This window comes from Thermochaetoides thermophila (assembly GCF_000221225.1).
Source record: "Thermochaetoides thermophila DSM 1495 unplaced genomic scaffold scf7180000011814, whole genome shotgun sequence".
Classification (NCBI taxonomy): domain Eukaryota; kingdom Fungi; phylum Ascomycota; class Sordariomycetes; order Sordariales; family Chaetomiaceae; genus Thermochaetoides; species Thermochaetoides thermophila.
In genome coordinates this window covers 2,008,975-2,034,500 of record NW_006383030.1, presented here as the reverse complement: position 1 = coordinate 2,034,500, position 25,526 = coordinate 2,008,975, and the positions used below count along the sequence as shown (strand labels likewise).

At 53.4% G+C, this 25,526-nt stretch overlaps 5 protein-coding genes across 5 annotated transcripts; all 5 read right to left on the bottom strand.

Annotated features, from left to right (window-relative positions):
- Positions 1 to 191: 191 nt before the first annotated feature.
- CTHT_0015760 (acetylornithine aminotransferase-like protein) lies at positions 192 to 1,608 on the bottom strand (the record flags this gene model as incomplete). The annotated part of the gene is made up of 2 exons (XM_006692016.1): positions 192 to 1,220; positions 1,279 to 1,608. The coding sequence occupies 2 exons, from the start codon at positions 1,606 to 1,608 to the stop codon at positions 192 to 194; spliced, it is 1,359 nt and encodes a 452-aa protein (XP_006692079.1).
- Positions 1,609 to 2,353: 745 nt separating this feature from the next.
- On the bottom strand, positions 2,354 to 4,282 carry CTHT_0015750 (glutamate decarboxylase-like protein; the record flags this gene model as incomplete). Its single annotated transcript, XM_006692015.1, has 3 exons — positions 2,354 to 2,599; positions 2,709 to 3,966; positions 4,047 to 4,282. 3 exons carry the CDS (start codon positions 4,280 to 4,282, stop codon positions 2,354 to 2,356), a joined length of 1,740 nt encoding a protein of 579 aa, XP_006692078.1.
- Positions 4,283 to 7,353: 3,071 nt separating this feature from the next.
- CTHT_0015740 (uncharacterized protein) lies at positions 7,354 to 8,625 on the bottom strand (the record flags this gene model as incomplete). The annotated part of the gene is made up of 1 exon (XM_006692014.1): positions 7,354 to 8,625. The coding sequence occupies one exon, from the start codon at positions 8,623 to 8,625 to the stop codon at positions 7,354 to 7,356; it is 1,272 nt and encodes a 423-aa protein (XP_006692077.1).
- Positions 8,626 to 16,536: 7,911 nt separating this feature from the next.
- CTHT_0015730 (uncharacterized protein) lies at positions 16,537 to 20,703 on the bottom strand (the record flags this gene model as incomplete). The annotated part of the gene is made up of 5 exons (XM_006692013.1): positions 16,537 to 18,940; positions 18,992 to 19,361; positions 19,425 to 19,668; positions 19,878 to 19,980; positions 20,546 to 20,703. The coding sequence occupies 5 exons, from the start codon at positions 20,701 to 20,703 to the stop codon at positions 16,537 to 16,539; spliced, it is 3,279 nt and encodes a 1,092-aa protein (XP_006692076.1).
- Positions 20,704 to 23,433: 2,730 nt separating this feature from the next.
- On the bottom strand, positions 23,434 to 24,042 carry CTHT_0015720 (uncharacterized protein; the record flags this gene model as incomplete). Its single annotated transcript, XM_006692012.1, has 1 exon — positions 23,434 to 24,042. One exon carries the CDS (start codon positions 24,040 to 24,042, stop codon positions 23,434 to 23,436), a length of 609 nt encoding a protein of 202 aa, XP_006692075.1.
- Between the last annotated feature and the right edge of the window lie 1,484 nt (positions 24,043 to 25,526).

Here is a 25,526-nt window from a genome sequence, read left to right as displayed (position 1 = left end):
TTTTTTTTCATAACAAGACATGCGCGAGCAAAAACTACCTTTTAAAGAAAAATAATAAATTTTCTTTTCTTTTCTTTGACTCCCAACTCCAATCCACAAAACCCAGGAACCCAACCAAACCATGAAAACTATGTCCCAACCTTCTAACTACTACCTACGTATATATTTAATCACCCTACATACTTATACCACTACCGCGTCGCCTTAATTGCCTCCCTCAAAATCGCCAACCCCTCCCGAATCTCCTCTTCGCTCATCACCAAACTCGGCACAAACCGCAGCGTGTTCGTCCCCGCCGTGATAACCAACAATCCCCTCTCGCGCGCCGCCTTCACGATATTCCCCGGGTCCTCGCTAAGCTGCAGACCCAGGATCAGACCCTTCCCCCTCGTCTCGAGCACCACCTCAGGGAACTCCTTCCTCAACTCCTCAAACCCAGCCTTAAAGATGTCACTCTTCTTCCTCACCCCCTCCTGCAACTTCACATCCGCCAGCCGCTGGACAATGTGATGCGCGACCCGGCACGCAAGCGGGTTCCCGCCGAAGGTTGTCCCGTGATCGCCCACCTTAATGGCATCCGCGACCCGGGCATTGACGATAGTCGCGCCGATGGGCACGCCGTTGCCCAACGCCTTGGCCGTCGTCAGGATGTCGGGATGGGCTTCCTTGGGAAGATGGGAGTGCGCCCAGAATTGGCCTGTGCGCGACAGCCCGCACTGGATCTCGTCGTAATGCAGCAGCGCGCCGACCTCGCGGCAGCGCTTTGCAAGCGCCAGGAGGAACTCGTCGGTGGCGGCGCGCACGCCGCCTTCGCCCTGGATGGGCTCCACGATGACAGAGGCGGTCCTGTCGGTGACGAGGTCGGACAAGGCGGAGATGTCGTTGAGCTCGCCGACGCGGAAGCCGGGGACCATGGGCGCGAAGGGAGCCTGGTACTTGGGGTTGGGGGTCGCGCTGAGCGAGCCCATGGTGCGGCCGTGGAAGGCGTTGCGGAAGGAGACGATTTCGTGTTTGGCGCCCGAGGGGTCGACCACCGCACGGGCATACTTGCGAGCGAATTTGAGTCCGGCTTCGTTGGCTTCGCTGCCTGAGTTGCAGATGAAGGCAGCAGAGGCGTCGTGCATGCCGCCGGAGGCGACGGTTTGCTCGACAAGGAGCTTGGAGAGGGCGCCCGTCCAGGGGTTGTAGTAGAGGTTGGAAGCGTGGACGAGAGTTGCGGACTAAACTGCGGTTAGCATTACTTGCACGAGATCAAGAGGAGGAAGAGGGGAACAACACCTGCTCAGCAATCAGCTTGGTCACCTCGGGATCACAGTGACCGAGCGAATTGACCGCAATGCCCGAAGTAAAGTCGAGATACTTGCGGTTATCAATATCATATAGATACGAGCCCTCGCCACGCACAAAGACGGGCGGCGGCCGAGAGTAGGTGGCCACCATGAAAGGGGCATGCTCACGGACAAGAGCGGCGCTGCGCGAGTCCTCGGCCGGGTCGGGGTTGGGCAGCGAAGAGGCAGCGACAACGGTCCGCGAGAAGGAGCGGACGGTCACCGTCGGGCGGACAGCACGCGCCGTGCGGGCGAGGCGGAGGGAGGTCCGGAAGGCCATTGTGTTGCTGGTGATGATGACGATGACTTGACTCAGAAGAAGTCTTTTCTGTTTTAGAGGGAACAGCCAAGGACTCGATGAGGAGATGCGATGCCCCCAGCAATTGAGATGAATTGAGATGAGGAACCCCTGGCGACGAGGGGAGGAGACCACGGAGGCGATGCTTTTAGAGAAGACACACGGCTGACGACAAGATGACTCCGAGGTGTGTGGTCTGGGGCTAGAAAAGAGTCACACACGGCACAAAAAGTCGCGACAGAGCGATGTCGGGATTCCGAATTTTGATCAACCAATCGGCTCAAATAATCTAATCTTATCGATAATCTCGCGGGATCCAGGGTCCATCTGGTCCATCAAGGTTCTCAGCCAAGAGGTCGAGAAGGCCAGCAGGACCCCTTCGGACTCCAGACCCCCGGCCGGTTCCACAAGGGATCCACTCCATCTCTGGAGTCCATTTATTTGTTTGTGAACCGTGAATTCGAGACCAAGACCAATCCGGTTATAAGATCCTCTAGTTTCACCAGCCTAAACAAACCGCAAAACGATGTTGGGAAGTCAAGATGCCGCCAGATGTAAGATGAGAGATTTTTCAAGTAAGCCACATTCAAAAGCCCCAGAACTCACGATACAGTCGTCCAATCAACCCAGCCATGACTCAAAAACTTGAAGCAGTAAGACTTCAAATCTCAGAGTGACTCAAACACCACCTCGCCATCCCTTCTCCCGAACCCAAACGCCTCACGCCCTACATCGGACATGATATGCGAAACGTCATCAGCTGTCTACCCCCAGGCAACTCCAAGCTCAGCGTAGCCTGCTGACCAACATTTGCCGTCTGCACTGCCGTCGTCTTGGATGAAACGACCTGTCCCGTTTTGATATCCCTCTTCTGCTCGATACTAAACGATCGCTCGTGGTGCGCCGCCGTCTTAGCAGACAGCGTGAGTCTTGCCTGTCTTGCCTTGGAGCGAGTGTTTCTCTCTCTATAGCCCTCCCACAAAATCAGTCAGTATATGTTACTTCTGAAATCAGAAAAAAAAATAAGAGAAGAGAAAAGGGGAAAAAAGAAGAAAAAGGGAAGGGGTAGCACAGGACCTTACCCGAAACTTCGGATGATTATGCGTTGCCTTGCCGCTCGCCGTGTGATGCTTGTGGATAAACTCTTCCTGTCGCTTGATGCTCTCCCGATCCATCTGCTCCAGCAATGCCTGCGAGCTGCGGATATCATTGATCAGATTGTCGCACCGGTTCTTGGTGAAATCCTCGCGCACCACGACGCGCAGCATCTTCATGTTCCCTGTGTGCGGCGCCATCGTGTATGCTGGCACAACCCATCCCCGCACGCGCAGCTGATGGGCGAGTGAGAACTCGTCGTAATGCCGGTCCTCTTTGGGCGGTAAGCGGAATGCGACGAGGGGTAGACCCTCGCCGGACTTCTTGCTCATGATGATGAAGCCGAGAGCTTCAAGTGAATCCGACAGGTAGTCGGCGATGCGTGTCAGGTTGCTCATGATGGCGCGGTAGCCGTGCTTGCCGAGGCGGATGAACTGGTAGTACTGGCCAATGACCTGGCTGGCGCCCTTGGAGAAGTTGAGCGTGAACGAGGCTTGGTCGGCACCGAGGTAGTTGATGTTGAAAACGAGCTCTTGCGGGAGGTACTCCGCGCTGCGCCAGACGACCCAGCCGATGCCCGGATAAACCAAGCCGTACTTGTGTCCAGAGACGTTGATCGACACAACATGCTCCAGCCGGAAGTCCCATTCCAAATCCGGCACCACAAACGGCGCAACAAACCCGCCACTCGCAGCATCAACATGAATGGGCACATTCAGGCCCTTCTTCATCAGCAAATCATTCACCCCCTTCACATCCTCATACTCCCCCGTATACGTAGTCCCCAAGATACAACATATCCCGATCGTATTCTCATCCACCAACTTGACCGTCTCCTCGGGATCAATCACATATCTCTCGGGCGTACAATAAACAAGCTTCTCCTCGATCTCAAAGTACCGACACGCCTTCTCCCAGCAGACCTGCACCGCCGAGGACATGACTAAGTTCGGCCGATCACACGGCTTGCCCTCCGCCAGGCGCCGGTTCTTCCAGCGCTTTTTCATGGCGAGCACTGCCAGCATGATCGCTTCGGAGGAGCCGACACAGGATGTGCCGATGGCGCCGGCGTGCTCGCTGTTGCCCTCGGGCGCGTGGAAGAGGCGCGCGATCATGGAGACGCAGCGGTTTTGAATCTCGGCAGATTGCGGGTACTCTTCGTAGTCGATGAAGTTTTTGGGGAAGGCTTCGGTCATGAGCTTTTCGGCTTCTTCTTCCATGTAGGTGGTTACGAAGGACGCCAGACTTTCTGTCTGTCAGTATAGAGAACTGAGCCTTGTTCGGAAAAGGGAGGGAGGAGGGAGATGGGAGGTTGGGTTGCTCACTTCAGCATAGGGTTCCCGTCCAGACTCAACTCGTCTTTAATCATGCGGTAGGCTACTTCCTTGGGCATCTCTCGCTCCGGCATCTCGTGGCGCGGGAGGTCTTGGGCTGCATAGCGCGAGCCGTACACGCTTGTCGTGAAGTCATCTTCGTCATTGGACAGCTGCAGCTGCACCTTCTTTGGCCGCTCTGCGAGCTGCCTGGTGTCGGGGCCCGGGACAGAAGCGAGGTGGACCATTGTGACAGATATTGCTGTCGAGCAGACAACTAGAAGTTGGTGTGGGGGATGTGAGGCGATTGAAGGCCAATGGACTCTGTTTGGTTCACAGTAGATGAGATTGTCTCGGGATCCCTCGTCCTTATCTCTGGGATTTTATACCCAACACCAGGAGACTGGTTGCGGTTTTACGATTTCCCTGTCGTCGTCAGCCTCGCGCTCTCTCTCTCTCTCCCTTTCTTTTTTTTCCTGCTCAGCCGGGTTCCAAAGAAGGAGACCAAATGGAAACGGCTTTTCGGGCTCTTCCCGGTGTGCAGTCTCCTGACTTTCACGGGAATCATCAGGGGGATCGAAATGAGCCAGGCTTGGACCGGTCAAGCTGAGCCACCGAGATTAAGGGTCCGGACTCAACGGAGCTTATGCTTCATTAGCACTTAGGAACTTACACGAAGTGATCGCGAAATTGACAGGACAATGCTTCCTTAAAGGATGGATGGTTAGATGGGTAGAAGCACCTGTGGGAAGTAACAGCGGATGGGGAAACAGACACGGCTGGTAGCCAGGTAGTAAATGTGGTAGTGATAAGGTTGGATTAGGAATTCTCACTGAAAAGGACCTATGGGCAGAGGACAGCTAAACACCCTGCTGGATCTGAAAAGAGGGGGAGAACCATCCACAACATGGTTGGCTGCCCGATCCTCTCCTCCTATGCCGCATGCGAGCTGCATTAGAGGTGGGGTGTTGTGAGGGGTTGGACAAGACATGCAAGTTCAGAAAGTCTAGTGTTCTTCCGCTTTGAGATGTTGGCTGACCTCTGAGTTGCCTTGTTGGGCTCCGATGCGCATTCTAGTGTAGCCGGCAGCAGCCGAGCATCGATCGCTGGTGATCTTCCGTCAGGATCATCCCCAACTGGTCCAACTGGCACAGGTATTGAGGAGCTCTCGGGACTTGGATGCGTATAAGCGAAGCACAGCAGGTCAGGTAACATGGCTCCATCTGCAAGGCTGAAGCATAAAGCCTCGAGCTTTTTCCAATCTAAACTGTATGTACATTTTTTATTTTTAGGAATTTGCTTTTCTGATCCTCCCTTTCCTGAATTTTCCCATCCTTCTAATACCCAATTACCCCTGGACCCGTTAGCCATGTCTTATGGACGGGTCCCGGAGTTCAGATGATCGATGACATCATTGCCTGCCCCTGGTCAGTCACCCATCACCCCACCCTCCTTGGCAGCCCGTCCTCGCCGCATGGGGAGGAAGACAACAAAGATAATGTGGGACGGGAAAACTGAGGCACACACACAAGGCAGCTGAGTGAGGCTCGGGTTCAGGTCCACTGAGAAGTGGTGTAACTTGGATATTTTTCTTCCTTTTTCTTGGTCGCCGAATTTGATGGAGATGGGGGCAACGTGGTCAGCGCTGGCTGGCAAGCTGTGTCTGGGCGATATTCTGTGGTATGATATCTCTCAGAATCATGGATCACTTGGCTTTTGTGACCCATTCTGAACAATCTCGAAAAGATTGCCAGGGGGACAGCACGGTTCAAGTGACTATGAGGCCTCCAGAGAAGAATAGCAATAGATGCGGAATTGTAGGTGCCTAAAAAATGATTGCCGACAGGGCTAATTGACATTTGAGACTCGAAACGGGTGACCATCCGGTCCGAAAGGGAGCTAGTCACCCGATTCGACCTGACAAAAAAAAGCAACCCCCCCTTTTTTGCAGCAAAGAAAAAAAATTTTTGGGAGAGAGAGAAGGGGGGGGGGGAGCGGGAAAGTCGGGCATGCCGTCTCTCACTCGAGAGGAAGCCAAACAGGTGCTACAAAAGGTGTTGTGGCTTCCATACCTAGAAGCTGTGTCCTTCTGCAAAATTGCATTGTTTGGTCTCTCTCTGTATCGGATTCTTTTCCCGGGGCCCTGTGTAGAGACAAGCCGAGTTTTGCCCATTGCTTTTGTTCTGGGCAGCTAGATCTGATGAGTACTGTGACATCGGGAAGGGTTCGGTGATTCCGAGAGTTTTTGGTGTTGCTGCTTTCAGAAGTTCTGGAAGTTGTGGGCTGACGTCTGTGCCGTTGCCTAATGCCTTCCTTCTGGAGCCGTTTCCTATCGAGTTTTTCAGCCTTGCCTCGAAAAACTCCAAGACTCCCCAAGAAGTGGTTGACCACGTGAATGACACAACTAAGCTGCTTTGAATACCTACTGTTGAGTTAGTGACTTTATAGCCAGAACGTGTTTCGTAATGGAGGACCTGGATGTCAGTCAGTCAAGAAAAGTTCAGCCGGTTAGGAAGTAAGTCATTGAACTGACATGTAGGAAGTTTCGTCGTTAAGTGCATATGGTTTCATCTATTACTAGGTACGTCGTTAGGCTAGTTGTATACTCCAGACAGTTGATGTTTTGGTATGTTTGAATCACAGGAACCTTTCCATAGGTAGGCATATCACGGGTAGTTTTCATAACAGGTCTTTCTAATAAACCAAAGCAAGCTCATTGTTTCTCTAGGTATATATCATACATACCCTACTGTTATGCCACAAAGACACGCACATCACAAAGTCGGTCATCATCATGAAAACCACTCTACTGTGGCCTTATGCATCAAAACACCCTCAAAGCTTTCATCTTCGGGATATGTTATTGATATGTACTGATATAAGCGAGTGAAAAAAAAAAAAAACAAACCAGAAGGCGAAATCTCAAGTCGACCCGACCCTATCATGCAAACCCAGCAGTGATGCATGATGCTGAACCGAGCCCAAAGGGGTATTTTCTCAATGATAAGAAAACGAAGAACTCCTGAATGCCGTTTACATCCGTCCAAGTATGTGTCCCATCCATCCATGTTGCCAGTTGTTGCCCGAAGTCTTTGTTTGGGGTTCTCTGAGAGAAGTGAAGAGTAGGGAAAAAAAATGGGTGGATACTAAAAACACATAGCCACGAATCGAATCCAAGTGTCCACCAATCAATGGATCTGTGTTCCGATCAAAATTCGAGACCAGTCAGACACCGACACAGTCGTACCAACTAATCCTTCATCCAAACCATCCCACAGACCATTTTTCACTCCCCTCTATCCTGTCCATCGTTTATCCCTTAAGCCAGAATCATCTTAGCACCACCCCTGAACCTAGGCTTAACCTTCTCACCATCCCTCTTCACAGAGAAAGCAAGAGCGCTGCTCTCTCCCGCAACGCACTTCGTACCAGCCGCCATGCTGATGACTGCGGACCAGCGGCCCGAAGCGCAGCGCTGGAAGGCCGTGCCGCCGTTAACGCAGTTCCAGGCGCCCTCGTTGGTGCAGGCCGCACCGACGGCGTAGGCAGAGCCCGACCCGCCGTTGGTGTTGCCAGAGCCGGAGCCGGAGCCGGAGCCAGAGCCGGGGGTAGGGGCAGGGGTAGCGATCTCGGTCGGGGCCGGGGTCGGGGTCGGGACAGCAGTGGTGGTGATCAGGGTAGTCGGGGCCGGGGTAGGGGTGTTGTTCTCGACGACGGAGGTGGTCACGGGCTGCTCAACGACTTGGCTGGAGGAGCTGGGGGAGACAGTCACGAAGACGCCGCCAGGCAGGCCAGTCGGGGTCGGGGTCGGGGCCGGGGCCGGGGTCGGGTCCGGGATGGGAGCCGGGGCGGCAGCAGGAGCGCCGCAGTTGCCCTGGGGCTTGCCGAGGTGGCCGGGGTTGACGACGACGTCCGGGCCGGGGTTGGGATACTCGACGTCGATACCCTCGGGGACGACGCAGCCGTTGCCGATGTTAGCGATGAAGACGGGAGGACGGGAGGAGAAGGGGACCGAAGCCCGCTTGGCCTCCTTCTTGGGCTGCTCCTCGACCGACTTGGCGACGACAGGGACATCGCGCTTGGCGGCGCTGCGGCTGATGCGGACGGCAGCGCAGTTCATATACTGCTCGCGGTTGCCGATCTGGTTGTTCCAGGTCCAGGCCCAGATGGCGACACCCTCGGGAGCATCGTCAGGGATGTTGTACTCGTAGAACTTGGAGTTGGGGCAGTCGCCGATGATGGAGTGGATGACAGTGAAGGTCTTGCCGCCGTCGTAGCTCAAGCTGACCTGGCACGAGCCGCCGCCATGGGGAGCAGAGCCCTCGACGGTGAAGTTGACGCGGGCACCAGGGGCCCAAGTGTCGACGACCTCGCCAGCAGCAGTGCCCATGTCGACATGGTAGCCCTTGCAGGGGTAGTTGGAGCCGTCGGCGGCGAGGGGAGCGGTGTTTGTGTAGTCGATGTCCGTGGCGAACTTGTTGAACTTGGAGCGGAACGGCGGAGGGTAGCGGATCTCCATGTGGGCCGAGGCCAGCTGGGAGCCGGCGAGAAGGGCGACAAGAGCGCCGGTGGTGAAGATGTTGGAGAGCATTTTTGCCTTTTTGACTCTTTTTTTTTTGGCAGTCGCGCACTCAGAGCCGGATAGGCAGTGTTGTTGTGGTTGTTTTTGTTTGGGAAAAGCTGCAAAAGAGAGCGAAGTTCAAAAGCGCAGACCAGGCGGTCAAAGTGAATTTATGAAAGTGAAGCGAAGTCGAGCACTGCTCGCGTTGAGAGTCGCAATCGCAGGTCGCGGAGAAGGAATGAATGGGTCTCTTTGTGACCGGGGGGGAACTGTTGTGCTGCCGTAGGCAACGAGCTGTTCGCAGGCTATTCACAGAGTGCAGGCACCTTTGCAGTCAGTGGTAGTGTCGGTATTGTCGACCTTGTTGACTAATTTCCCTATCGGGCGCCGCCGGGACGAACAATGATAGGGCGTGGACAGGAGACAATCGAAGCACCAGGCTCACACAAAAGGTGGCACTCGGGTCGAGTGTGAAAAAGAACAATGAACAAAGAAAGAAAGTATGTCAGTCAAAGTCACACAAGGCCGTTATGGTTGTGGTCGACCGAGACTCAGACTGAGGTAAAGGTTCAAGGTGCTGTGCCCGTTGTCACGACAGTTAAAAAAAAAAAAACACAGCTGGAGTTGGCAGTGAAGAGAAGGAGGGTGGTGCGCTTTTGAATGCAAGAGGGAATTGCAAGACGCTGGAAGGACTGTCAGGATTTCCAAGAATCCAGATCTCAAGGAAAGACGAGGCGCGACGCCGTGGGTGAGGAGAGAGTGTGTGTGTGAGAGAGGACTTGGAGCGATGGCACACAGAGGGCGGACTGAGCCATCTTTATGCTCGCTGTTTCTTCTCTCCAGCCTGTCGTTACAACGATTGGACGGGGGCTCTGCTGTGCGCATGGCAGCCCTCACGCCTGTTTCGGCGTCCACTCCCCCCTCCATGCTCCGCTGGCTGACTGGCTGGCGTTATCGTCAGGGACCAGTGGAGACAGCGGGTTAGTGGGACCATGTGGAACCGTCCCTTCGTCCCAAGTGGGCGGGGGTCGGACAAGGGGGGTTTGACAGGGGCATGCGACCCATTGCGGTGGGCCCCCTCTGCCCCTCACCTTGTGGCCCCGCTCGTCCCTCATCATATTTCGCGGCCCTCATGTCCAGCAGGCTCCCCCTCCCTGATTAGGCTGACCGACACGGTGAGCAAAGAGCATACATGATAGCCACGGGATTGCCAGCACTCGTCTGGATAGCAGAAAAAAAATGACTTGTACACGCTATCGATTAATATCTGAGGCATAGTGTCGTCTGAGAGAACAGCCCACGGCGCTTTTGGCAGTCAGCTGTGTGGCCGGACTCGCTGCCGCGAACAGGGACCCCTTTCATTCCCATATTCTACACTTCAGCATTTTTCCCACTTGGTTGGACAGCTGGACACAGTTTCCCCGACGTGAGAGCGGCTCCTGCGACTCAATAACAAAAGGCCTCGCTGATGTGACGGGCAACAGGTGACAGGACCATCGTGGCTTGCCAATCGTGGCCAGTCAGCATCCGTAGTGCCCCTTCGCCGCCCGCCGGCACTTTGCTGTGGATCTGGACGTTTGTCAGAACATTCTGTTCATCGGCCATGGCTCCGATAAGATCGAGAGGAACGCCAGCAGTCCAACGCCAGAAAGGGAAAGGAAGGAGAAAAACCAGACGACGGCATGTGCGAGGGCAGCCAGCGCCCAGCGTTGACAGGCAGCCAATCACACCACGGAGGTGCCTGGCTTGGCGGGTACGGAGTGGTGGGAGCGCTGTCCGTGGTCAGGGATCAGATCCTGGGGAAGAAACGGTCGCACGCGTGCGACTGGTCCGCACGCATGAACTTGAAACACAGCCCCCTTTCCCTCGCGCTGGGCCCCGGTCTGGAAAAGGCCGAGCTGCCTCTCCACTCTCTCGGACTTGTGTCCACTCGCCTGCCATTTCTACGATCTCACGGCGAGATTCTGTCCGACCTGGCTCGTCGGCTGGGCCATTGACCGGCTGTGGGCTCGTCCTCGCCCGGTCGTTCGCCTGATGTCCGAACGATGAGAAGGGCATGGGAGGTGAAAGCACCCTTGGGTCTTTGCAGGCCTGGATCTTGTCACACGGCCTGCAAGCTCCCGATCTGTCTCACTTTACGCACCTGCTGTGTCTTTCTCCCAGCGCGCGCTCGCACCTTTTTTTTTGTTGGCCAAGCAAAGTTCTAGATTGAGAGCGAGAGACAGGACAGCAGCGGCTGGCTTCCAATCATTGCTCCCCATCGCAGACACCGTACCAAGAAGATGCTTCTGGTATTCTGTCAGAGCGCAAGCGTACTGCGGCGCTGGCTTCAACATCTCGACGAGTGATGGGGTTGGCCTACGTGTGCTTGGCTTGTACCTGGCTCCTGGTTTCATCCGTCCCACATCTGGGCCCTTTGGTAGGCGGCCGCCCGCTGCACGACTAACCACCCACCGGGAAAGCGTCCATACACTACAGAAAAACTCCAAAATAGATTTGTGATGTAAACTTGTCCAAAACCGTCTTGCATATGCTGCATCAGGCGTTCCTTGATTTTCTTTTCTTTTTCCAGAAATGGCATCTTTTCACACCTTACCCATACCCGCCGGTTGTCATCTGCATGCAGGAAAACTAAATTAATTCCTTTACAAAAATAGCCCAGAAAGCATGGAAACTTAGAAACGTAGAAACGCATGAAGAGCTTATCCTCTCGGATCGTCGCTCTGCCATAAAAAGGTTTGCTGCGCCTCTGAGTTGCCTCTTTCCGCACCCATTTTTTCATGCGGCTTACAGTACACACCCTACCTGGCAAGCGAGCTGCCCGAGTAAGAGAGGGTTAGGGTTTTCTGAAACAAACTGGCACACTAGTTTTGCGGCAGCTCTTCCCAGAGACCTGGGGTTTTTTACATCTATCTGGCTTTCCATTCGTCACACAAGCGCCGCCAACATCCGACCCAGCAGCCCTCGTATCCCTCGCCCCAAGTTCAGCACAGCGCCAGGAAAGCGCATTACTGATTACGTACTCTGACCTCAAGTCAGCCCTGGATGGCCCGAAACGGACCCGCCGAATGGAAGCTGAAAGAAGAGAAGGAAAAAAAAAAAAAAAGACAAACCTCATTAATGAAGAAAAGAATGCCTTGGCTGTGAATCCTTTGAAGCACTCTCGGGATATTCCCTGCCAGCTGTCAACCAGCCAGTCGCCATCACGCAACCAGCTGGATCGACGGCCACCAGCCGCGCGGATCACTTGGCGATCATCTCGAGCGTCAGCTCCGCTCTTTCCATTCCACTTTTCTGTCTCTGGATCAACGTCGCGGCTAACTTGTAGTGCACAGAGAGAGAAAACGTGGACAATGATGAATGAATTTCTTGTCCCCACCAACTTCAAACGGCAAAAGTAACCTACAATTTTCACAGCTCATCATCAGCAGCCAGTAGGGCCCCGGTCGGGTGAGGAAGTCGACGCCGGCAGTTGCTGTTTCGGTTGCGCTTGATGAGCTGGTCGGGTCGGTGGTCAATCACGCAAGAGTCTTGGAAATGAAAAACACTCAAAAAAGATTCCCGTTGCACAACGGCAAGGAATTTGCCACTATCAAACGTCCAATCCTAGATCATACCTAATATCCCGGCCGCCGGCCAATGTACAGTGGTGCAGCAGTCCGGCCATTGTGGGAGCAATAAAGCTTCATGAAGCGCTCCTCCTAGGACCATTTCCTCCGCTCGACATCCAAGCTCACTCGCCATCAATGCTCGGTCACACCTGGTACTCTTAGGTAAACTTACGCCACTCTCGAGTCTATTTTAGAGATGCAACCCATTTACTACTACAACTCTGGTCTACGATACTACCTACCTCCTGTGGAGATGCTTTGCGCGGGGTAAAAAGTGCAAATTCTATACAACGTTGCGTTGACACTCCTCATCAACAAAACGGCAATAGGAGCCGAACGAAAAGAAACGTCAAACGCAGCGCTACGGGCTTTGATGCTACCTTATCGCCAAGAATGGCAACCCAGTTTGGCATGTAAGTCCTGCTTACCTTAGCAAGGCGGAATTTTATAGGCTACGATGCCTGAAGGATGGCAAAAGGGGTAACCCATCAGGTCAGGCAGGCACACCATAGAAAATCAGATGAATGGGATGACAGTATGACGAGTGGCAAAAAAAAAAAAAGTTCTTCCCTCCTCTCATGCGATGAACTCGTGAAGCTTGCACTCACACACAGATGTTGGCGCGCACAAGAAAGCAAACCAGCAAGCAAGCAATAGGCATCGAAAAGGGAGGGGGAGGGAAGTTCTTTCTGTGAGACCTTGCCCCCTTCTCTCTCCCCCCCTAAAAGGTAAGAGTCTGTGGGTGAGGGGAAGTAGGAAAAATTTATCTGGGAATCCCCTCATCACCTCCCGCTCCCTCCGATGGGAGGAGTGCGGCAAGCATAAACCACCAACGAAACCGCTTTGCTTCTCCTCGACCAGTAGTAACAAACCTTATCCAATATGTGGTGTAGGCGCTAATGTATAGCACGGACGGGTACCTACCTCCTTGCTGCATGCAGATACGTGGTATAAGTGAATGTATTGCCCCTCCTTTTCAGCACCTCCTGTCAACGTGCAGAGAAGAGGGGTTGAAAAGAAGGGAGAGGGGGAGGGAGGAGGGGGAAAGGGGGGGGGGGGAAAAGGTGTGCTTGCAGAAGTGATTGTCGGAAGGGATGGCCCGTCATTCGGTGAGGGATCGGTGTGATGGTAAGCCTGGAGGGCTTATGGAGCTCGAGATGGTTCCAACTGCTGTTAGACATGAGAGAAAAAAAAAATGAAAATTAGAGTCCGATCCAGTTTGATTGTTCTTCATAGAGCTTTTAGATGGCGTCTAAGTGTGCAAGTCAACGGTAGGTGTGCTAGCACAGCAAAGGAGGAAAACAGGATGTTTCTTCTGTTTCCCCGACTCCTCTTCAATGATTTTTTCATCGAGTCCTGGTCATTGGACTATCCAAAGATCCAACTCAAAGGAAACATCCTTATCTATGTCATCCTGTCGAAAAAAAAAAACCATCCGTCCATCCAACTTCCATGAATGGATGCACACCATCAGGATAAATCTGTTATCATACTACCTCGCCCACATATCATTGGTATGACCACCACTACCGTAAACGGCCCGGCAAATCTCCAATATCAACTACGGCAAAAGCCATGTGGCTGAATGGCTGGATGACCCATACCTACAAGCATGGAATAAGAGGCTCCATAAGATCGACAGCTAAGCCCTACCTTACCGATTGCTTCCGGAACATACCTCGTACGTGATGTTTGTGTCTGTACACTAGTATAGATCTCTCCCCGATCCTCATGACTAATGAGGTTCCGCTTTGCCTTCGCTTAACTTCTCTGCAACCACTTCCCACACGTACTGCGCGTTCGCAGCGAAGTGCCGAATTTTCGGCGGTGTGCCTCGCCAGTCGGAAGATGTTCGACTAGGTCATTGAGCACATAGCGGCGGCTCGGCCACTACCTATGTCACCATATCGTTTGGTGTCAATGACGACGCAACCAAAAGCACGATCTCCACACTCAGATCTCAGCCACACAAGATCGAATGACACCCTAACCTCGATGTTTGACCTCGACCTTTGACAAGGTTCCCTACCATTATCTGAGTCTACTGTCTTGGTCTCCATCAAGGAACGCGTGGAAAGTTGCGAAAAGCTGGGCCCGACAAGCAGATCAGCAGGCAGACCCCGCGATCCGTTAAATGATCAGGACTGCACATCAGAGGGCGGTGCAGTTTCGCTGGCGGAGAGGTTGGCCGTGGTGACAAGGATTCTTCGATTAGGGTCCTTAACAATTTTTAGCTGTGTTATAACACAAGACTTGTTAGTATCGCTATCGTTCTCGGCACTGTCGGCATGGGTTACCGTACATGTCGATCAGGGGGGCCTTCCACCCCCAGTACGACGCGTGTTTCAAACCTCTGGATCCCTTTCAGCGACTTCGCACTCGCACTCACAGCCTTGTTGGTGAACCAGCCGGCAGGCTGGCCAGACTCTTCTATGTACGGCTTTTTTGCCAGTCTACCCCTCAATCGGTCAATCGGCAGGTCGGTCGGTCTGTCTCGGTCTTGGTCTGAGTGGCTTTTTACGTACCTAGGAAGACCATGGTCACCGTACAGAGAGTAAAACAGCCCCCTCCGGGGATCAGGGAAGAGGATACTTCTTAACAGACATTTCGCAACTACATGACTCTCTGCTCTGACCTCGCCTCGCTGCCTGGTGACGTACCTTTCCCTAAGCACTACACACCAGGGTCCGAAGTCAACTCCCCCCAAACTACACCTAGCTAGGTAGGGTGGTAGGACCCATACGGCTCGGCACCGCATGGTGCACAGCGCACTTCCCAATCCTTCATCCGTCCATCCGCCTGTTAGAGCGACACGACCTACCTCCCGGCTACGGCATACCTACAGCAGGTAGCTCATAGGCTAAGATGGCTTCGTTGGCTTCCAAAGTTCCTAATCTTCCAGCTGATCCTAAACCTACCTAGCTCAAGCAGCATAGGTTTGACAACATCAAGATCATCTGCATATGATGATATGATGTCCATGGGGAAAGTGAAAGGAGTAGCCTTCGTGGGATGTAAGGTTGCCGCTATCCTACCTTGCCAACCACCCAGGTTGATGGCAAGCTTTATCTACTTTCTTCAAACGATAGACATCTGCCAGAGCCTAAGTATGTGGTGGTGTTACGACACCAGGTTACAGATAGACTCGGTCAAAAGACCTTCTTTGTCTGAATAAGGAATTTACCTGCCTTTCCTATAGTCACTGATCAAATTGTCCATGCTCATTCCATCCCGATCATCGTTACAGTGCCGCACTTCCACAGGCGGAAAAACGGCGACGAGTCGAGTAATATTTGAGGAAACTTCAAGGGACGAAACTCCTTCGTTCGCTGCACTTCGCTGGTCAGAGCAGTCCAACAATGTGGCTTTAGATCTACCGAATACAGCATGGCAGCAGCATCACCTTAACGGTAGTAGAGCAGTCACAAGCAGTCAAGGTCCATCATACTCAGTGATTCCGTGAATCAATATTTGCCTCACCACTCACTTCACTTCACTCGACTTTCAACTCTCTCAATCCACCATCTCTCAAACATGCATGCCATTGCCACGTCGTCCACGTCGTTTCATGCCATTTGCATTGCCTTGCCATGCACTAGCGTCATGTCATGTCTTTCCATGCTTTTTGTTTATTCCTTACCCTCACCCACCACCCTGCCCGAACATCTCCTCCTCCTCCTCGCTCGACAACCAACCAATATAACCTTCATTGTTTTGTTCCATTTCTCTCGTTCTACACCGTAAAAAGAGTCATCGAAATTATTTCCTCCCCCCTTTATCATTGCTCAACTCGACGGAATGTAGGCGCGGTTGTCTACTACCATATCCACTGTCCAGGGCACTCATTTCCCGATCAAGTATCAGATGATCACCCTCGCCCTTATGTGGAAGGATAACTGGTTATCAACACACCAGGACACCATAATTGAGCACTCAAGGTCTAGGGGGGACTGGTCAATGACGGTGGACCAGATGTTTTTGCGTAGTGGCATCGTGTGCCCCATATGTTGTCGTCTGTAATCGGGTCAAGTAAGTCGCTAGATAGTTATGTTAATCCTGCGCTCCAGCATTCCTCCACACACTTATCCTTTCGATAGAGCCCAGACCGTGTATTGCTTGGCTCGCAAAGTTATTCTCGACTTCGAATATGTTTGTTGTGGACAGTAGAGTCTCAAATGAGACAAGAGCAGACAAGAGGTTGGTAGGTGTGAGGGAAAAAAAAAGGCGAGCAAAAGCTCAAAAAAAAATATTCATGTGACTCGTAGGCAAAAGCCTTTTGGCATGACCTTGGCCAAATGTCATTTGTGTTTTCATGTTGCGTTGGGTCTGTTCACTGAGGGCGCTGGCCCGAGAACTTGCCCTGAGGTTGCTGGCTTGTGTATACCGGCTGTTGGTATGGCATAGCAGGGCTCATACCGTAGACGGCTTGGCCGGCAGGAGTCCCCTGATGGGAACCCTGAGGGACCATCATGGGAGCCGCCGGACGGCCGGGGCTGGGGAACCCGTTAGATACCGGAATCGGCTGCGGCGGAACTGCGCCAGCAGGAATGAACTGCGGGTGGGCACCGGGGTACATAGGACCGGCTGCCACCATACCGTTGGGTGCAGAGATGAACTGCGGCTGAACCATCATGGGAGCCGCCATATGATGGGGTTGCTGGGGGATAAACTGAGGGTTGTGAGAGAAGCTGCGGAACTGACCCATCTGGGGAGCAGGAGTGACATAGGGCTGCATGACCGGTTGCCCATAGGGGATCTGGGCAGGAGCTTGCATTGCCGGTGGGTAAGCAATGGGGACCTGACCCATCCTAGGCGAAGCAAACGACTGTGCCGAGTTGGAATGCATCATTCGGTGGTCGTCAGGGGCAGTAAACGGCACGTGGGGAACGTGACCGTGCTGACCAGCATGCATCTGCATTGGCACCAGGTGAGGAGACTGCCTTGGAACCAGGTTCTGCGCGCCATGTTGTAGGTGGTACGGCAGCTGGTGCTGATGCGGCATCTGAGGCATGACATGGCCGGGATTCGGCGTGGCAACAGCCGCGTTGGGAAGAGGCTGCTTCTCAAAGTATTCATTGAAGGTAAGGCGCATTGTTGAATCGGGAGCCTCAGTCGACTCGTCCTGAAGCTGGCGCCAAGTGGGAATCGTTTCGTAAGAGGGCCGCAGACCGTCGTTCTCATCCCAGTTGCGACCCTGAGGAGGCTGGATAGTCTCGATGTGCGACAAAATGTAGCACTTCTTGATATCAACTGCCTTGGTCTTGCGGCGGACGAGCGGGCCCTTGGCAGGCGGAGCAGGAATGGGTGCCACCTCGGCAACGTTGTTAACCGACGAACGGGGGCTCGAGCCTTGGCTGGGAATGGCAGGGTTGAATGGGGCAGCGAACGCATTCGGGCGAAACTCGTGACTATTCGGGTTCAGCTTGGGGCCCAGATAGGTTGGGGGCACACCGCTAATACGGCGGCCATAGTTGGGATCGATGTTGGCCGGGCCGGTGGGGGGAAGACGCATCTCCGGAGGAGGATGCTGGGCCATATGCGGATGCTGCATCTTCTGCTGCTCAACGTTGCGCAGGCGCTGGGCTAAGTTGCCCGTCTGAGCCGCCTGGCCACCGAGATGAGGAGCCGGACGACCATTCCTATTATACTGGTAGTGAGGCTGAGCGCTGTAAGAGGACCGAGCACCAGGGTGACGACCCGACAAGCCCATGGTTGAACCCGATTGCTGCGGGCCAGCTGGGCGCGCAGGGGCACGAGCATCAGCAGTAGCAGTAGTAGCAGGGGCGGGAGTGGCAGAGGTAGTAGCGGTGGCCTGCTGTTCGGCCTGAGCCTTGGCCTCTTTCTCCTTTGCCAACTGGGCTTCCTTCTCCCTTAAGGCCTGCTCCCTTCTCTGGCGGGCCTCTGCGGCGTCTTGAAGGGCCTTCTCCTGTATCTGCTTCTGCTTGACAGGATCCTTCGCAATGATAGGAACTAGATCTTTGGGAACCGGGGTCGACAGCTTGAAGTTCTCCGCGAACTTCTTCAGCTCAGACAACCTGACCTCCTTGTCGACCTTGGCCTTGGCGCTCCTGACCTTCTCATGCAAGTACCTCTGGCTGGACGCGAATGTTCTGAAAGAGGAGAGCACTTCACGCTCAATAGTGGTGGCAGTGGGAAGAGTCGAGACCTTGGCTTGGGAAGCAACACGAGCAGTGGCCGCCGAAGGACGAATGGGAGCTGCAGCCGATGTAGACGCAGTTGAGGTCGTAGTGGTCGCAGCCGTCGTCGTAGGAGCAGCAGGCTTAGCAGCGGTGGAGGCTGCTGCATCCTTGGTCTCGGCAGGCTTGGATTCGGAAGGCTTGCTATCGCTAGGCTTAGGAGCTGACGCGGTAGTTTCGGGGGCCTTAGTCTCAGCAGGGGCAGGACTGCTCGGTTTAGGCCCCGCGGGTGTCTCGGCGGCTGGCGCGGCCGGCTTCTCGGCCGGCTTCTCCGTGGCAGGAGGGGCGGGCTTTGGCTGCTCGACTGGCTTGGGCTGTTCGGCGGGCTTGGGTTGCTCAGCTGGTCTAGTCGGGAGTTGCGGCTTGGGTGTCGAGCTGCTGCTGGTAGTCTTGAGGGCAGAGGCAATAATTGCAGGGTCCATGGGAGCACCCTTAACAGTAGGCTGGCCCGTCGGCGCACGCTTCGCAGGGGGCGTATATTTGTTCTCCCGGCTTGTCAGCGGCGGGAAGTCCTGCTGACGCTGAACACTGCTGTATCTGGAAAGACGTCAGCACGATGCTGTCAAGGTTGGATAAGAAGTAGCTTACTTGGCTTCTTCATCGTGATCGTCGCCGCCAACATAGTCCATGATGCGCTCCTCGGCATGGTGGGCTGTAACAGGAGCGCTGCGCTCAATTTCGCGAGCCTTCTTTTCGGCAGCCGCAAGCCGTTCTTTGTACTGAGGATGGTTTTTATCGATGGCGGTCGTATAAATGTTCTCATCATAGTCGGTCTTGATTCCGAACAGGCGCTCGTTTTCGGCGAACTGGTCCCAGTGACCAGAGCTCGTCGACTTTTCCAGAGGAGCGTCGAGATCGGAGGGGAAACCACCCTCGGGAACCCAGGGCTTCAACTGGCGTTCATTACCAAAGCGTGGATTGGCAATGGCAGAATCAGGTCGGAAAGAGTTGCGGTTACCTAGGAAGACGAAGTCGTCAGTCCATCTGTTAATTAGCAAGATCCATCACAGAGATCGCGTACCATTTGTGGCCCTCCCATCGCTCTTGTTGACGTTTCCGGGGACAACGCGAGCCTCCGCGATATCCTTCCGCTGAAACGTCATTGTGGACTGTTCTCTCCTGTTGGGCCCGTTCGCGGCGTCGGAAGAATTGGGGAGCTTCTTCTGCTGCACCATCGTGAGGCGGCAGCTGGTCGGATCAGGACCGTTGTTATAAATACCCTCGAATTCGGCTCCGTTGTGGAGGACAATACGAACTCGCTGACCCTGTAAAGGAGAAAGAGAGTCAACCACACATTCAGAGAAACAGAGCATGAGATCGTGGATGGAAGGTGAGGAAGGGGCATTGACAAGGCAGGGCTCCAGGCCTTGCGCAATGTCCAAAGCTGGCGCACAATCGACAGGCGGCCAACAAGAACCAGGAATCGGTGAAAAATAAAGTCCAGTGGGGGGGGGGAGAAGGAAAAGATACTGACCTCGCGGAGGGAGCTCGTCACAGACTGCTTATTCTGGGGGACCGAAGTCCGACCAGTGATGGGGTTTCTGTTGGAGGTCCAGGCCTTCTGGACAGGAGGTTGTCTGGAGGAGATGCGTTAGTTGGAATCCACAGCAATTACGTGATCTCAGTCGAGACGAATCAAATGGGTCAGTCGGTCGCAACAGCGCAATCAGCGACGCAGAGCGCGATTGGCGACTGCTGCGATCCGAGTGAATCAAAGTAATAAGAAAGAAAAAAATAAGAGGGCGTAGAAGGAAAAAAAGTTAAAGAAGTAAAGCCGCAGCTCGTAGGACTAGGCTGGAGGGGGGATGACGAAATGGAGATGGAGAGGTAATGGATGAATGGAGGTACCAGGACTAATGTCGGGTCTTGGGTTATGGTGGGGGAGGTGGCCGCAGCATCGACCAAGAGGGTAGTGCTAGCTTGGAGGGGAACGAGAAGGGCAGAAGAGTTGGGGAAGAGCTATGGCCAGCGTGTTGGTGTGCTCTGATGCTGCGTGTGCTGGGCTGCCTTGTGGCAGTTGCCCGAAGCATGGGATGGGAAGACAGATAACAGCAACAATTGTCATGAAAAGAAGCAGAGAACTGAAATGGCTTGCTGTTTGCTCAAAATGCAGGATGCTTGGGGTCAGGGACACTGTCTCACCTGGCAGACGGGGGCGCGGCTGTTCCCTCTTGGGGCTTTGATCGGTCTGCCGCGAGCTTGCTGCTGTACAGGGGACGGCTGTTTGTGGGAGTCGACGAGGGTGTCGAGGCGAGCGACGGGTTCGCAGCCGTTTTTGAGGCTGACGATCGGTCTTCCATGGTTTTGGCTTCTGATTCCAGTGTGGCCTGCCAAAGCACCTGGCAGTTGGCACTGGGTCGCAATGGTCACGGCAGCTGAGCACTGGCGAATGGGGATGAAAACTGGAAACTTTGGGAAAGAGGGTGCCGCCGGCGGAAGATGTGCGGGAAGCAGGCGACCTGAGGAGTTCAGGTTTGTACGAATTGGGCGAATCAGATCGCTGATTGGTGTACTGTGACTGGGGGAAGACAGAATATTAGGCAGGGCAGCAGCAGCGCCCGGGCACTGACTGATGGGATGCGATCAGCGTCCACAATCCAGACTATCTTCAACACTTGTAGAAATAGAGCATAAAAACGCATTTGAAAGCTTGTGGGCATTCGCTGTGTTGACTAACCTGAGCTAAAGTGTGTGCTATTGCTCGCCCTGTACGCCGTGTCTGGAGTTGGACTAGACCCGTCTGCTGCGGCAGTGGCGCTGGTCCAATTTGCAGGTGTGCGTTTGTCGGTTGCCCAAGAAGTAACTGGACTAGGTGCGGCGCTGCTCAATTCTGAGGCGACTGATCGACTTGTGACAGCCACCTGTGTTCTAAGCCTGAGCTGCTTGCAAACAGCTCTGCACAATTAATGCTCCCGGGATGACGAGAATGTATCTGCGCAGGGTCCTAATGTCGAGCGCTTCTTTTTTTTTTTTTCGCAGGTCGGCAGGGCAGGATTGTCGGTCGACCGTCGATTTGGGCTGTTGCAAACTGGATCGCGGGGTCGTGTTCGATTTCGTGGGGCGTGTTTGAGTGGAGGGGGAATGTCTAGGAACGAGGCCGAAAACGGCGCAGAGCGGCAGACAAGCGAAAGAGAAACGACTGCGCCGCGATCTCGTAAGGTCTTCGTGGCTGTTCTTGCAGAACAGGTGACAGGTGTTGTGGGTTTGGGTCAGGGAACTGCAGAGAAATTGGACGGCCCGGTGCGATGGCGGTTGGGATTCGGGCAGCCAGTTCACAAACTGAAACGGGATTGAAAAATCTCCAAAAGGGGAGGAAATGTAAAAGCGTGGAGAAGCGGGAATCGAAAGTTACGGACTGGCTAGAGAGGTGCCCGAGGATGTTGAAGCAAGAGAGCCAGGCCCAACGAGATAACCTGGCGCTCCAGCCGTTAAAGCGTGGGGTTCGAGGTGCACAAAAAATACACAACGAAAGACAAATGACCCCACGTATGAAGGCCAGAAAGCCTTGCCTTTGGCTTGCTGGCTTCTGGCAAGACGGCGATGTTCCGACAGAAGAGGGCAATGAAACTGCTCCTCTAGGCCAGAGCCAAACTGCCAGAGTTTGAAGAAAATCGTCCACGAGACACAGGGACGGACCGCTTGCACATCCGGGGTAGACAACAACCCTCCGCCTGGCTTGGCACAGGTGGGTTGTCAAAAGCATCGTGCACGTGACTCGCCTTGGCACCTTGTAGCTCATCTCCTGAAGCTCCAACCAACAACAAAGTGGTTTCCGACCATCCGAGTCTGCAACCCAACTCTCCTACTGCAGTCAGTCAACGCAAAGCTCTTCAGAAGTTTGCTTTGTTTGCTGCTTTTGACATTCTCAGGAACCACAACTGTCCACAGCTAAACAGTGGCCAGGCCTGCTTTCTGTTATATAATCACCCCACGAGTGAGCAAAAGCATGTCTAACTGCCTACTAAGGCAAGGGTATGTGTGTCTCAATCAGCCAAAAAGACGATTTGTCGCTTTAAAATTATCGACATGGGACTCAACCGGTGAGTTCGCTTCCAAGCGACAGTGTTGATGCACAGGCTTCGTGAGTCCTTTTTTGCTGGTGGCTCTGAACTTTGCCGAACTGCATGCATCTTTTTTTTTTTTTTAATGTCAGCTAGCGACAACATTATCAAGCCTTGCCAGTCCCTTGCAGGTCTTCCCAAATCAGAACTTGATGTAAGTGTGGTAAGTTTAAAGTTGTCATACTCCGTATATGGTATGCATGGCTCCCAGTGCAACATGATGTCAGCCCTTGTTGATGGTGTTCTGAACCCCCTAGTGAATGAGTTCTGGCAAACTTGTCTGAGCTCAAGTCAAATTTTGCTATTGATGAAAACCACTTATGATGTTGTGCAATGATGCTGGTAGATACACAGGGGGATCAGAGACATCAACAGTGATCTGAATGGTAGTTCTTGATCATTCACATCAACTCGCCAAGGATATTAGCACGAATACAAAGCACTTTTCATACCTATATATGTAACAGCTAGCCTATTTCTGACAAATATATGTGTTCATGATACTCCCTATGGCAATGCTCGAGCACCACGATTCGGTGTTGTCTGGATTTGATTGATCCTGCTTCTACTTGCTTCTACTTATGACACTTGGCTTCATGGTTCCCTCGGTAACAACTCAAGCCGTTATGTCTGACACTCTACTGATCATTTCAAATAGCCACCGTTATGACAAGCCCTGTGAGAACACGAACCAACAAAACTTATGATTTAATTCACAGGCAGGCAACCTCTGCCGGCCAGCTTTTCGAGCTGCCTGCCAATATTAACACTACCCACTAGACCCTCCTGCAATATCCACATCCACCTCGGCTCCCAAATTGTCACCAGTAGAACATCGCCATATACATCACTCGTTGCACCCCTATTCAAACATAGACTACCCCACACACTTTTTGGATCACTATCCTTTCGCGCCTACCAACTCGGCGATTTCCAGCCGCCCATCCGTCATCCCAAGCACTGTCTCGCTTACAGCAGCCCCAATCCAGCAGCAACCGCAGCCGCAAGGGTAACAGCAAATTTAAGCCCGGCACGCCCAGAACCAGCACTCACGATAGTCTCCGAATAAGGACCACCACTTGGATGAAGAGATGTCTGGTTGTATTGGTAGCCCGGTGATGTGGGAGCCGCCGGATAGCTGTCATCGTAAACGCTGGCAACCGGAGTTGGAGTAGGTTCCCCGTTGTCCTCAAAGTAGAAAGAGCCGGTAGGAGTAGGTTCAAACTGTCCGTAGTCCTCGACCGGAGGATACTTGCCATCGTCCGAATCGCTCTTCGGGGTTTCAGTCGGCTGAGGGAAGGTGGTTTGCGGGTAGTAGGATGCTTCAGAAGGTTCCTCAATGATGTAGGAGTTGGCTGCTGCGGGGACATCCTTCGAAGATGAGGGGTTGTTCCAAGAACCGTCTGGCTTGCCGTAACCATTGCCGTAGCCGTAGCCGTAACCGCCGCTGTGCCCGTATGACTCGTGGGAGTGGTCATGGCCGAAATCGAAGTTCCCTTCGAGTTCCATAATTGGACCTTTGGCTGCCGCGAAACCGGCTAGGAGGGTAGAGAAAAAGAGCGATTTGCTGAGCTTCATTGCTGATTCCCTTCGGCCAAAACGAGACGTGGATTATGGGATTGCCGACTGACTAAAACTCCTTCCACGAACAAGTGTGGCAAAAGTGGTAGCTAAAGTCGGGATAGGCTGGCCAGATGAGCGACAGTGCAATCTTTATGTCGTCGAAGTGAACAACATCATCTGACGGATGGTGCCTGAGTCGGGCTGCCAATCAAGAAATGCCCGGCAACAGGACCGAGACATGTTCCTTAAACAGAGCATCAGAATTTCTCCAAAGGTTGGACAAAGCACGATAGATTAATGGACACGAGGCTCTCGAGTCAAAAGAAATGCGTAGTTGGTGATGACGATCAACACTCCTTGCCCGGACTTAGGATCATGACGTGCGGAATGACAAATCTCCCATTGGGTGTCGACAAATAGAGACACCACTGAGAAGAGACACTGCTGTAAGACGAAGCGGGTGGTTGCTGCTACTGATGATCCGTGTTACCGGATGTAGTCAGAATTCAATAAATGCAGTAGCCAGAAGTAACAAACCACAATGACGACTTGATAATTAATAAGACGCCATCGTCATCCGTGCCATTAGCAAGCAGATGGGAGATTAAGCTCTCGTCTTCTGGTTAGTCGACGACCAGAATGAGCGTTTCCCGGGCCTCCTGGATCCTGCCGATCACTGGGAGGGTCAATGCCGACATTCGAACGACAGAGCCTGGATAGTCAGCAAGCAAAGTACCTAGTCAAGGGGTCATGTCGATGCCTTATCTCTAGACTCTAGACACTGGTACTAGGCCAGACCTATTTAAATCCTTGGAGGTCAACCGAAGTTATCTTCCCGAGGACAATGCAATGCTACCGTAGACCAACCCTTCTTTTTGGATCCCAGCATGTGGATACCAAAGCCCTTGTTAAACCAGTTCCCCAGGTTTGTTTCGAAACAAAATCGAGATTTGTCTGGTAGCGGAGAGATGCGATAATATGGAAGCTTCCGTGACACGACACAAAATATATTGGCTTAGCCAACTTAGGCAGAACGATTAAAAAAAAGTATGGTTAGATGTAAGAATGCGAGAACGCAGAAAAAATAAGCCAATCTCAAAGGCAGAAGATAAGGGAGCATTATATGACACGCATACGGAATACCCCATGGCGATATAAGCAAGCACCGTTCAAGATGGAATGACGTTGTCATCCACATCCCCCGGATTTTCTGTAGAGAGCACCCCTGATGAGTACATGGTGCTGGGGTCGTGTTCCGTGAGCCGGCCCCAGCCTTCCGCCAAGGCTTGTTCCGAGCGGCTTGACCGATTTTGGGAAAGCGCATCGGTCAAGGCCGCGCTGAGTCCTCGGTGGGGATTGGCAGCGACTGGCAGCGGGTGGTGACAGGCCTTGCCAAGCGTCACAAGCCCAACGAGCTGCCAACCAGAGCTCGCAGAACGGAGCTGAGACCCCACAGAACCCAAGGTGAACTCCACCGGGAACCCTCTGCGCTCCACAAA